We start from the raw sequence: 14,805 nt of genomic DNA, 5'->3' as shown, positions 1-14,805 counted from the left end.
ATTGCAATAAGACGTGTCAGGGTACTTGTCTATCCCAAATTCATGTATTTGGTTTTGATGTTATATTTGTTATTCTCGTGGGATTTTGTCTGATGCATGGTCCGTTTCTGTGTGTGTTAGTTACATTGTAGTGTTGTGTCATTGTTCTCCTCTTACATTTATGCGTTTCCCTCAGTTTTAGTTTGTTACCCCGATTTTGTTTTTTGTCCATGGATTTATGAGCTTGACCAGCGGTATACTACTGTTGCCTTTATTTAACCCTTCTCCTTTTGATTTCCGATTACATGATGTATTAGCGATATTCAAAGCAATTATAAAACGGGAGCAATCATTCTCCTAAATTTAACATCTGTCTTATATCATTATAAATCATATGTTCAACAGTGTTGGAATACTAAGGATCCAAATTCAAGGCCAAGAAACATCGCGCTATATGAAAGTATTAATATTTATACTGTCCGAATAATTCATGGTGATATATTCTATCCATTTCCCCTGATATGAAATTAACCACGACATTCTATATCGAATAAACATATTTTAATTACCTCTAATTCTTCGAACGAAGTTTGAACTTTATTAATTTTCTGTCCAACACCTGTGTCATAGCTGCTATATCTTTCCTGCAACATAAATTGAGAAAGAGTATTACTTTTCTATTCCTAATACTAATACTAATAAGTCATATTATACCAGAAATAAAACATAAATTGTGGATAGACAGGAAATAATTCAACCTAATAAGTAAGGAATAGTACATTACACTTTCTAACGTATCATATACGTAGTAAAGAAAAATAAATCATTCGTAGGGTTAAGGCAGTTCATAGTTGTAGGAATGATAGGCTAATTTCGATATAAATCGTATTTCTTATATCATATAAGGAATATGTTTCCTATCCGTTTGTTGATAAATGCTAAGAATAAACGATTACCTTGACTTGTTTAGGGATCACTCCGTCTGTTAAAATTTTAGCTGCTATTTCCAGTCCCCTTGCAAATGTATCCATCGCACCTTCAATGAAGTAATAATACAAACTTTTTTTTATTTAAATGACAGCTTAAAAGTAAAAGCACAATTCACTATAGAATTAAATAAATTTATAAATCATTGGAGATTAAAATAAGCTATATAAATTTAAACTACCCATTGTTAGAAATAAAGGCAACAGTAGTATACCACTGTTCGAAAGTCATAAATCGATCGAGAGAAAACAAATCTGGGTTAAAAACTAAAACCGATGAAAACACATTAAATATAAGAGAAAACAACGAAACAATAGAAACAACGAACGGGTCAAAAACAAATGACAATGCAACACACAAAAAAAACGAACTATAAGGAAACAACTGCCATTTACTGACATAAATGCAAGAATATTCAGGACAGAGAAATACACAAATAAACATTAACATTGACATATTTTCGTCAAAATCCGAAAACAGATTGGCGACAATGGCGCCAACAGTAGATCACCAGGAGCGAATTGCGAACTAGATCGGTAACCTACTTACTACTATTATACATTATTGAACCAGGACATATGCTAGAATAAGATAAACCCAAGTACTATTTACACGAAGACTTCCAAGTGCTATTCTTTCGTAATTCCATGAAAAGTACGTCATTTAGTACAAAACAAGAACTATATAGTAGTAGAAAAATCATCATAAATATAGTACAAACAAAAATATACTCAATAAATTAAAAGTGCAACTATAAAAAGCCACTGATTGGCAAGTCATACAAAAAGTGAATTTCTATTTTAAACATGCAAAGCATAGCTGGATGACGTAACGACGTCAAATGCAGTAATAAAGCTGGTTTTAGATAATAAGCGTTAAATGAAAACAGTCTGTCTCAATCATGGAACGTCAACTCTGATCGCATTTCCATTTAACACAGAGACGAGACACATTTTTCAAGTCTAATTTAGAATAATAGAACGGAATTTGTCAACCAGGCAATGAAATGATCTCAGTAGTTAAAAGGCCATACACAATTCATTTGATAATTGGGTAACATGATATGACGGAGTCAAGCAATCAACATTCTACCTTAAAGACAAAAGTGTGAAATTGATCTGTCAATTCAATGTCGTTTTCGCAGTATGATTTACATTTGGACAGAATTGACAAATTATCTCATGGAGTTTACCATTGGCACTTTACGCGTAAAACAAAAATGATTTACTTTACAATATCATGTCAATTATAGCCTTGAGGTTTATAAAAATGTACCATAGAAATAATGATTTTGATTTTGATGTTTGTTGAAAAACTTCTGAAAGAATACTCGAATTGTTGTTTGATTGTTATAGCGCTAAAAGTTGCGAACACAACTGAATCTAAAAATTACTAGGTAAAACCTAAAATATAACTTTAGTTTATTAGATATGAAATGAAGGTAAGAGTGTCATTTTATGTGGAGGCTGGTATTCTCTGGAACTAATAGTCAAACAGCAGCCATGGCTAAAGAGGCCAGTAATTCAATATGGGGATTCACTCACTTTATTTTATTTACTTTGTCCATATTTCTTTTAAAGATTTGTGAAATTATAAGTTGTAAAACACTATGAAAGGGTGTTCTCGTATCAGTTTGATCACTTTTAGAGAACACTTCTGATAAAAAAAGATTATAAAAGGTTTTTCTACAGTGTTATACATTTCAGTTTGTTATTTGCAGAATGTAGTTCATGTAGTAAGTATAAACATTCGATAATACAACAACTGCTGTATCACTACCTAAGTTTTTATAAAACAAATAATAGAAACAAAAGAGATGAGCTTTAAAATATGTTGGAATGCTGTTTGTTTATATATTCCATACCTATATGCGAAATAAACATGTCTTTTAAGTCCGTAGATTCACGTCGAACTTTACAATCAAAGTTCAAACCTCCAGGCTGTATGCCATTCTGTTCCAATACTGTCTGGAATAGAGAGACAATTATCATGTTGACCTTATCAATATTCATATATTGGTCATGTTTAGAAAATAATAACAGACTGTTAAGACAGTCGATACGCACTTGTCAGTTTCTTCACAAAAGTGCATCGTTAAATCTGACCGCATGTCTGCCGACAGGTTTATATTCCATAACATCTTGCATTTATAAGTATTAGAAGAAATACGAATGTTTGCATCTAATTTGTAAATGATTCACAGTAGATAAATATATTCATTACAATTATACTATACCATATAGATATTAATATTTTTGGATTCATCTGTCATTGTGGATATAAATAGGAAAATATCGTCAATAGACTATATGTGAACATATTTTCTCTTTTATCATAATCACTAGAAACAAAATCTAACCTTCATCACCATCGTAGCATTTTTAGCATCCATTGGGAACTGATCTGTGTCCCATCCTAAATCAGGAGAACCTGTGTTAGAATCTATTGAACCTAGCATTCCAAACCTGAAATGTATGAAAAACGTTTCGAATCTATTGAACCTAGCATTCCGAACTTAAAATGATTAAAAAAGGGGTTTTAAATGTTTTTAAATGGTATTCATATTGTGTTATGTAAATTGAAAGACAAATAAATGGGGATTGTATTTATGGGACTCAGATGATACCTCTACTTGCATTTAACATTACAAAGAGACATTACTCAAGAACGATAAGCGTGACTCTAGCCAAATTCGTTCATTATTTGAGTTTTGTGGTAATAAGCAGTGTGTATAAGATTTGTAGTCTTTGGTAAGTGCAAACTTTTTTATCCATTTATAAAGGGACATAACTTTAGAAAGTTAAAAGTGTGTTTTGTGGTTTTAAGCCTTGAGTATACTTTTCCTAACATTTTCTTGAGGCATACTAAAGTTAAAGATCGTAAAGCAATTTTTGAAAGTAGAGCAGGACAAGGGTAAAACTTAATGCTTACTCTTTTACGGCCATAAAAACCCGTATAACATGATTGCATGTCTTTACGAAACATTATGTGCTTGTTCGATAACTTTTACCAAGAACGTTCAAAGCCATATAACAATCTCATTTTATTCATTCAGAAACTTAACAGAACAGACCAACAGAAATGTGGAAAAGTTACTGGTGGATGTACGTAAACTCATTATAGATTTTTTTCACAATATGAACATTTTATGGACAAAACAAAATGTATCCCTTCAATCATTCAAATTCCGAGGCAATGCTTACTTTATGTTGGTGGTACCCTAAGGGACTGATAGTCTGCGAGAACAGGTATCGACCACATATTACTAAAACATGATATAATAAGCTTCTGTGCACTTTAATAGAATGTCCATGGGTTTAAACGATGTAAGTTTTAAATTTATTTTAAGACTGTCATATACATGTAAGCGTATATAGTACATGGAACGGCAACACTGCTGTCTTTCTAAATAATACGAAACATAAATTAAGCAAATATCCTAATTTAGTAACTCAATTTAAAAATATCTAACTACCGCCTGTAAGACAATCTTTAACCTTGAACATTGCTTTAAAACAAATACCTACCAACAAGATAATGCTGTTTGATAAAATGCCTCATATGTTTTATATGATATCCATAAGTCAATGATTCTACTACATTGTGTAAAATAACTTACAGAATTGTGAAATGATTTTAAAAGCATTTGCCAATGTACAGTTTACATGCAACAGATTTATGGGACAGAGAACCAATTTAACAAATATAGTTAATGCGTTGCCATGTATGTTCGATAAACCAATTTTACAATTCAATCGTCTCTTGTCATAAACAAAACTCTTTACTATTTATATCTTAAGAAAAATATAATTAAAATTGATAGCAATGCATTTTACGATAATAAAAACATTAGAAATTATATTTAGCTACATAAATTGGCACTGACGCTTTCTACATTTTATATTTATTAGTAAATGCAATTTGAAACGCTTAAATAAAGACTTTTTATCGAATACAGTGAAAGTGTCATTTACAAAAATTCTGTACAAATTCTCCATTAAAGGTGCACTGTACGGTTAATGTATAACTATTTCTGTAGATGAACACTAAGTTTTGAATTTCGTGCTCGTTTGGTACAATGAAAAAAAAAGTTTGTTTTTCAATCAAAAATACTGATAATTATACATGACAAATAGATATGAACATTAATCTTCCTTTTAAAGAACAGATTATATGTGACGGATTTGAATTCGTCCACATTCTCCTTACTAATTATACAAGATAGTCTACCAACATTTAATTAAAAGGACAATCAGTGACAATTTTTCAATAAGAATTGCACGACTTTAGCTTTTCGCTAAGTTGGATACAATTTCAAAAAGGTATCTAAAGAATATTGCTTCAGAATATTGGTGATATGATACAGTCAATCTGTTTTACCTCTCGTTTCCTATATCTTAGATGGTTGTTTTCCATTCGTTTGGGTAGTTTGAGCTTTTAATTTTGTCATTTGATAAAGGACTTTCTGTTTTGAATTGTCATTGGAGTTTGGTATCTAATAATATAAATACTATTTATGCTTTTTTCTGTAAACATTTGAATTCCAAAAAACATCTTATATTCACTAATCAAGGATAACTGTAAGTCTTTAGAATTTCCGTCTGTATATGTATTCGATGCTTCAGTAACATTCTTATTTTTAGAAAAATTGAGAAAAAGGTCGTCCTTGGTAACAGATGAAAACAATGAATCGGTTATAATTCGTGTTTGATGTCCAAAAACTCAGGTTTCCTCTATCGAATAGTTTGTTATTTTGATTTATAACTAAACGACTGTTGAACCTTCCTCCTCTGTCTCTGACATAATTCCGTTTTCCGTAGATATGGATTTTTGAGAGTATCAGAAGGTTTGTTATGATTTGATTTTTAACCAGCATATCGACTTTTGCATGATATGCGAACGTCTTGATCTCGTATTGAGATTCATACAAATCATTTCAATAACAGTACTCTTCCAAACCTATCATTTCACTGTTTGTGATTTGATCATCCTCCAATTTATCAGTTTAGTTTTGCCATAGTAATGATCAATTCAAAAACAAAACAATAAAACAAAGAAAGAAATAAAAAATAAAAAATAAGAAATTTGATATGGAACTCCTCCAACAAAATTGGCTATAACTAAATGAAACAATGCATAATTTATCCTCTTAGATGACCGAACAATACCATATATTGTCGCTAAGTACAAAATGTATTTAATTTGTTTCAATTGTCCTTTTTGTATACACAAAGTAATTCAGAAACTATATTGATAATATATATAAAATATATTTCAATTCCTTTTCATGACGAATTTGCATGCCGATTTATAAAATGTGCTTTGATATTATACTTAGGTCATGTATAGTAATTTCATAGCAACGACTCTCGATACCAGTCTTCGAAACTTCGCCTGTTTATCAAATAGAACATACGTGTAAAGGAAATGCAGCATGTTACTCTATGAAGGTTTTATTTTTTGAGGAACGCTTCCTATCTGTTTTTTTTTTTTTTTTATAATATATTGCTTTATAAAACCACAGAAGATATCGAGGGGTCATTCAACGCTAAGAGAAAGTGGCAATGCCATTTCAAAAGGAGACAAAAATACGACAAGATGAACAAGAACACAAAAACAAAAGTAAGCAAATACTGATCCACTAGTGACCTCATCGGCGTATTTATGGCTGTATTTTATATCGAATGACTTTTTTCTTCTTTTTTATTTTAAGGAGAGGGTTGTGATGATTTCTCCCAACCTTAGCAAGCATAATATTGGGTGTTGAATATCATGTATTTAAAGATATTCTTAATACAGGTATTCTGATATTGAAGAGATATTTTACTAATGTAGAATTAGATTTACAGTCCCATCTGCTGCTGAAGCAATTGAATGGATTAGATGTTATCATAGGATTGACATGGTCTCTATGAGTTTATGCCCGATCAATAAAGCAATAAGAATGAAAGAAAAATGGTCAAATATTGATAATATTATTAAGAAATAGAGCTCAATGCAGATGTATTCTGTACTGTAATATCATGAATATTGACTTAGTATTTTATAATTTGTAATAGTTATGGTTTACCATATCTTTATGAGTTATAACAAAATTATTTTTGTACATCTTTATTTAAAGATGAGATTTGAGAATGATAAGAAAATAATAAAATATATATTACAAAAAAAAAGGGTTGTGATCTAGGAATTGTATCAAGTAACATTAGTGAACGGTAAATTGTGCTACACCTAAATGTCTGTTTGAATCAATATCGTGAGGTAACACATCGATGCGCATAACGAATCACTTTCAAGCTATAATAGTTTTCATTTCCGTTTCATTTGAATCAATTGTTTAAATATTGTAATATATCCCTCGTAGTTTTAAAGGTGTTTTCTGTTAAATTTCATATTTATTAATCAATCTTGCCAATGAATATATTAGAAAAAATTACAAATCAAACAATAACAGAGACACTAATATACAGATACCCAGAACTTAAATTAAAATAAAATGGTTAGAACTAATAGGATGTGTGAAATAATTAAAAATCTTACGCTGATGACATCACTATGTCATGTTCGTAACAGTGTCCAGCTAGGGTCGTGTGATTGGGTTCTATGTTTAACTGAAATAATATTAAAAAAAAATTGCAATCCAATCAAATGAAATATAAAAAATCAACAGGAGTTAATAGAAATGTTTTATTGGCCATAATATCGAAATCAATCACTCTTGACACTTATTTTTCAAACCCCTGTTATATCCACTAAATTTTTTACATGGATTAAACATTCAATATAAGCCAGATACTGATAACTGTTGATTACAGGATCACTGGAATCAATAGATTAATTAATATTGTAAATACAATCCAGTAAACTGTAATTCACAAATTATCTGATAATTCTCTTATCAATCATATGCATTAACCATGTGGAAATTATTGGTTTTCTGCCTTTTTCTCGGTCAGTTTGAAATTGTAATTTGTCTTAAATAAACCTATCACCAGGACTTATTTTTAATCAAAACAGTTTAAAAAATTCAAATTTGCCTTACTTTTGGTAAGTTTATATATACAATTTCTTGGTCTCAGAGATCTCACTTTATAAAGATGTCAATCTTCTAAAATAGCTAAAATTTAATACAAGAGTACAAATGTTTTATATTTAATAGAAATGCTTTGACATCACTGATGAAAACCAGTCTGATTGGTAAATTTAATCAAAAAGTTTTTGTTAACTGATAATGTTAGGATATTCATATCTTTGCACGAGTTAAAGAATGAAAACAGCATAATTATCTTGTATGTTTTTTATACTAGCAAGTGGAACTGACATTATACAATGACTGTAAAGTGTATATGATTGATGCTGTCTGAAGATAGGCATTGAAACTACACTGATGTTCCATACATGTCAATATAAAAACAAAACTGGGCACTGAATGAATGGATATTTTTTGCATTTGATGGACACATGACTGAACTAAAACATTAGACAATTAACAATTAGATGATGATGGGAAACGATCGTATACAAATTGCAATACATTTTTTGAAGAAAAAACATCATTATCCTTACTTTGTAGTCATTTTCTAATCCAAAATGTTTCAGGAACCCAATAACTGTCATGGCATCTGCAAAAAAAATTAACGTTTCGTAGACACGCATGACATCTCAACTTATTTTTCTATCAGATATAAAAAAAAATGGTTGCTGTAAATATAAGTATATATCTTTGAAAGAATGATTAATTGTGTTGCCTTCATTAAAATGTATTTAAAAATAAATAATGCACTAGATAGGCAAAAGGGTCGTTCGTTTACACGTATAACTGGTTAAATAACTACATTGTGTACATGTACCAAGTTGGGGTATCTTTATCATATATTGTAAGTTAAATCACCACATTTTGTACATGTACCAAGTTGGGGTATCTTAATCATATATTGTAAGTTAAATCACCACATTGTGTACATGTACCAAGTTGGGGTATCTTTATCATATATTGTAAGTTAAATCACCACATTGTGTACATGTACCAAGTTTGGGTATTTTTTTTTTATCATATATTGTAAGTTAAATCACCACATAGTGTACACGTACCAAGTTGGGGTATCTTTATCATATATTGTAAGTTAAATCACCACATTGTGTACATGTACCAAGTTGGGGTATCTTTATCATATATTGTAAGTTAAATCACCACATTGTGTACATGTAACAAGTTGGGGTATTTTTTTATCATATATTGTAAGTTAAATCACCACATAGTGTACATTGTACATGTACTAAGTTGGGGTATCTTTATCATATATTATAAGTTAAATCACCACATTGTGTACATGTACCAAGTTGGTTTTTTTTTTATCATATATTGTAAGTTAAATCACCACATTGTGTACATGTACCAAGTTCACGGCCGACACTCGGCTAACCGAAAGATTGGTCAGTTAATCTATATTGAGTATGTGGCTATATGGGCGATTGGTCTGTTAATCGGGTTGGTTATACGTCTGTTAAGAGTAAAACGCACAATTTAATGTTAAACTCTATTTAATATACAGATTTTTGGCATATTATTAGAATTAAATCCAAAAAAGAAAAGTGTCTGACAAAATGATATCTATCATAGAACATTTTCCACTTGTAAAAACATTTCATAGTCTGCACATTTTTCAGTAAAACTAAAAGGCGTCGCGCAAGTATGTTTTATTTATGCTTATACGCATAGCATTTATTTTAATAAAAGGCGAAAAAAACAATTTTAGATATCATTTTAAGAACACAAAATAGTACTTTGGTTCTAAAAAATAAATTGACATTAGTAAATATTTCATAATTTCACTATAACGTCAATAATACCTCGTTTTAGTGAAAATTATGTGAATAAAGTCTGTTAATGGGTTGGACAATTGAAATTGTGTCAGTTAAGAGTTATTTAGCCACGATAATAGTTTTGCTACCTTTATATTTTCCCATTGAAAAAGTTAAGAATGAGATGTTCTTGAGTAAAAAAAAATTGACACTGAATACGTTGCAACAGTATCCTTCTAGTAAGAGCATTTTTATTTTGACTTTCTTTGCAATTTATGGAAGGATGTGTCTATGGATTGGCCGCTGGAATATGCATGCATTATTATTAACGTTTTCAATCAGCCTTTTTTTGTGTATGTTCAGAGTAGCACGTTCTCAAATCCGACTAAAAGTGTCTTTCTAATACAGCACAGGGTACATATAACGTGTTGTCGTTCTCATATGCACATAATGTTTGTCACTGGACGTTAATCCTAATTCGTCAGAATCATCCAATTGATTATTTTCTTCTATTACTTACTCATATGTTGTTTGCAAATAATTCTAAAGAAGTAAATGGAAAGGAGCGAATGCAGCTACATAAGGTTATCTTAAGTTTTAACTCATTTCATTCCATTTCTAGTTCCTTTCTACATACGTGCAGAGGAGAACTACACATGTAAACTTCTAGCATTTGTCACCAATATGAGTACATCGCAATCCGTTACACAAATCGATAAAGGCTAAAATTCAAACTCTGACAAAAAGTTTTGAAGTATCAAAAAATACCAGTAATTCAGTGAAGGAGAGATTAGCAGGTGTTGAGGCGCAAAACTTGAGTAACAATCTTTTGTTTTTTGCAATTGAAGAAAAAATAGTCAATGTAGAAATGGAGACGAACGGGGCTCAGGGTAATGTAGATGAAGGTAATATCGGAGAAGGAAAGAAAAACATACAAGAAAACTGTTTAGACATAATTTTAGACTTCTGTGAACAAACATTGAAAATTGAAAATGCCAAAGCGAACCTTAAATTAGAAAAAGCGTACAGACTGGGTAAAAAAAAAGTCGGAGAAAGTAGACCTAGGCCAATAGTGGTAAAATTTTCTAAGTACAGTGACCGCGAGATGGTACGAAAGTCGTCAAAAAGACTAAAGGGGTCAGATTTCGGAATTAGTCCACAATATCCACAAGAAGTGTTAGCCAAACGAAAAAAGTTAATACCGGTAATGTTGGAAAAACGAAAAGAAAAGAAGACTGCGTACTTGGTTGGGGACAAGTTATTCGTTGAGGGAGTTTTATACGATGAATAGGAATTAGCGGGGGATGATACAAATATAAACAGAAAAGAAACCGTTAAATATTCATTGAAAGTATGTTCTTGGAACATCTCTAAAGGTTTGATAAGAAAATTAGCCGACGCCGAATTTCAACATGAAATTGCTGATTATGACATATTATGTTTTAACGAATGTTGGGTTAAATGTCCAAAAGAATTTGAGATAGCAGGTTACGAAAAAAATTATGTGCAAAGGAAGAAATGTAATGGAGGCGGTGTTATTGTTTTTCATAAAAAGTGGTTAAATTCGTATCTTGAGGTCTTAAAATGTTGTGCAGACAGTATGATATGGTTGAAAATAAGCAATAGTATAATGTCTGATTGTAAAGATTTATATTTATGTGCTATATATGTACCACCAGATAAAAATATATTTTACCGCAAATATGACTGTGACGTATTTGAAGTTTTACAGGAACATATAGAGCATTATGGTGCATTAGGTAACATTGCTATAATTGGTGACCTGAATGGACGAATTGGTAAAGCAAACGACTTTATAGGGCATGATCTGTTGAGTACTCAATTACAAAGTGATATAAGTGGTTTAATTGATTACACACCTGATTCACCTAGTGAACGAACTACGGAGGACATAAAGCCTGCTAACACTTTTGGTCGAAAGATTTTGGACTTGTGTAAATCGTCTGGGGTTAGAGTATGTAATGGACGGTTCGGGAAAAGCAGTGGTAAATTTACATTTCAAAATAAAAATGGTTGTAGCGTTATTGATTATGTGTTATTATCTCATGAATCTTTTTCTATACTAAATAATTTTATGATTGGTAATTTTAATACATTTTCATGTCATGCTCCTGTAATTATTGATTTCAAACTGAAAGGATTATCATTGACTGATTTTTGTTCATGTAAAATTATAAAATATAATACCTATAACTGGAATGAAGAGTATAAAGATGATATAAAGAGAGACCTTTGTGCAAGTGCAGATAAAATAAGCGATCTTGTGAATAGTATGAATGAAACGGACAATATTGACGATATTGTGGCTGAAACGAACGACATTTTTTTAAACATTACAGAAAAATACACAAAAAGAGAAGTGATAAAAACTGTTAAGTGTGACTATTGTAATGGCAAAAAACGAAATTTAGGAGTAACTGGTTTTAACCGAGATAAGCCGTGGATAAATGACGAATGTAAAGAGTTATACCGGACTTACAAACGAGCATTATCACAGTTTAATTTATGTAGAAGTGAGGAAAATAGACTTTACTTAAACATTTCAAAACAAAGGTTTAAGCGTATGGAAAATACTTTAAAAAGACGTTACAAAACCCAGAGAGGAGATATGTTTAGTTCGATGAGAAGAACCAACCCAAAATACTTTTACAGAAAATTTAGAAGGAAAAGAAAAACACTTAATAGTAATTTAACATTAGATGACTTTGTCACGCATTTCAAGAACTTAGTATCGAAAGACAATATTATAGATGGTCAAGTAAATGATGAAAACTATGATGTGGTTTATTCAGAATTAGATCGCCCCTTTACAGAACAAGAAATAGACATATGTGTAAAGAAACTAAAACGTGAAAAAGCACCAGGATATGACAATATTTTAAATGAATTTATTAAAGAATGTAAAACTGTCCTTCTGCCGTTACTATGCAAGCTTTTTAATGTTATATTATGTACAGGATGGTTCCCAGAAGTATGGGTTACTAGTGTATTAGTACCACTATTCAAGAAGGGCTCGATGAATGATACGGGTAACTATAGAGGAATATCACTGGTTTCTCACGTTGGAAAATTATTCACATCGGTGATACATACTAGATTGATGAAATGGTGTAAAGAAAACAGTATTTTGACAGATGCGCAATTCGGTTTCATTCCAGGATATGGTACAAGGGACGCAATCTTTGCTCTTCATTCTGTTATAGCTAAATCTTTACGCAAAGGAAAACGGTTATATTGTTGCTTTGTTGATTATGTTAAAGCTTTTGATAGCGTTTCACATCTTATTTTATGGCAAAAAATGCTAAAGTGTGGAATAACTGGTAATCTATTGTGTTTAATTAAATCTATGTATTCTAAATTGAAAACATGTGTTAAGTTAGATGGTCAGTTTTCAGAATTTTTCAGTTGTAACGCAGGATTGATGCAAGGGGAGTCATTATCCCCTTTTTTATATTCGCTCTATGTAAATGATATAGAAATAGAATTAATCAAACAGGGTATTGAGCCATATGAAGTCAGAATGTTAAATTTATATTTGTTTATGTACGCAGACGATACAGTTCTTTTTAGTGAAAGTGTTATTGAGTTACAAAAAATGATAGATACTGTGAATGAGTGTTCAACACAGTATGGGTTACATATAAATCTAAGTAAGACAAAAATTGTTATTTTTCGTAATAGAGGTAAAATAAAAGATAACGAAAAATGGTATTTAAATGGTAAAGTAGTAGAAGTATGTAATGAATTTGTTTACCTGGGTTTATTGTTTAATTATAACGGTATATTTTCTTTAACACAAAAGACATTAACTGAACAGGGTAGAAAAGCTACTTTCAGCTTACTTAGCAAAACATATGATGAATTTTTTAATATAGAAACTTTACTATCTTTATTTGATACTTATGTTACAAGTATAATGAATTATGCCAGTGAAGTCTGGGGCTTTCATAAAGCCGAAGATATAGAAAAATTGCATTTGTATTATATGAAAAGAATTTTAAAAGTTAGAAAAGGAACTGTTAATAACATGGTATATTTTGAGTTAGGCAGAGTGCCCTTGTATGTAAATAGATATGTGAAAATGGTAACCTACTGGTTGAGATTGTTAGACACAGAGAACTGTATTTTAAAACATGTATATAATGATATGTACGAATCTAGTTGTGTGAAGCCAAATGACAAGCTAAATTGGTCTTGTAAAGTACGAGATTTATTATGTAAATATGGTTTTAGTGATGTTTGGTTTTCACAGAGAGTTAGAAACAGTCAATTATTTTTGAGTGAATTTAAACAAAGAGTAATAGATAATTATATATCTGAAGGTTTATCATATTCTGAAAATTCGCCGAAATGTACTTTGTATCAGTATTTACACGATGGTCACACTATGCAATTTTACCTTAGTCGGCCATTAAACAGTTTGTATAGATCTTATATTACTAGATATAGAATTAATGCTCATGCACTATGTATAGAAACAGGTAGATACTATAGTATAGCCAGAAATGAACGTTTGTGTAGTATGTGTAATAAAAATGCTATTGAAGATGAATATCATTTTATTTTAGAATGTGATAAATATAACGACATCAGATGTAAATATATAAAGAGTTATTACTATGAGAGACCATCTACTTTTAAATTAGTACAACTGTTATCTGTAAGAAATGTCAAAGAGCTAAACAACCTTGGAAAATATTTATTTTTGGCAGAAAAAGCACGTAATGGTTAGTTATTCAAATGTTTATTTTTAGTTTAAAATGTCTATATGTCATACTCCGCTTAATTCTTTAATTAATTTGTATAATTTGTGTATAAATGTTATATTATGCTGTATATTATCTATTGGATATTTATATTGTGTAAATCCAATAAGCTGTATTTGCTTACGGAAATAAAGTATTATTATTATTACTGTTTCAACACTCAGGGCTTTCATGTCTATATTCTTTAAAAAAAAATATTATTTGTTCTCTCTTTTTTTTTTAGCAATGTATCAGTCTCTACTGTTCTTAT

General features: G+C 30.4%; 1 protein-coding gene across 1 annotated transcript in view; it reads right to left on the bottom strand.

The window, feature by feature from the left end:
* Positions 1-14,805, bottom strand: part of LOC139499096 (xylose isomerase-like) — a 38,554-nt gene that overhangs the window by 3,827 nt on the left and 19,922 nt on the right. Inside the window, exons 9-14 of the mRNA XM_071287777.1 lie at positions 8,533-8,588; positions 7,507-7,577; positions 3,326-3,431; positions 2,831-2,933; positions 936-1,015; positions 549-623 (exon numbers count right to left, since the gene is read on the bottom strand). Of these exons, the coding sequence (XP_071143878.1) occupies positions 549-623; positions 936-1,015; positions 2,831-2,933; positions 3,326-3,431; positions 7,507-7,577; positions 8,533-8,588 (491 nt within the window). The remainder of the gene's footprint in view (positions 1-548; positions 624-935; positions 1,016-2,830; positions 2,934-3,325; positions 3,432-7,506; positions 7,578-8,532; positions 8,589-14,805) is intronic.

This window comes from Mytilus edulis, chromosome 1 (genome assembly GCF_963676685.1).
Source record: "Mytilus edulis chromosome 1, xbMytEdul2.2, whole genome shotgun sequence".
Classification (NCBI taxonomy): Eukaryota; Metazoa; Mollusca; class Bivalvia; order Mytilida; family Mytilidae; genus Mytilus; species Mytilus edulis.
The sequence above is the reverse complement of the archived record's forward strand: the minus strand, read 5'-3'. Positions and strand labels throughout refer to the sequence as shown.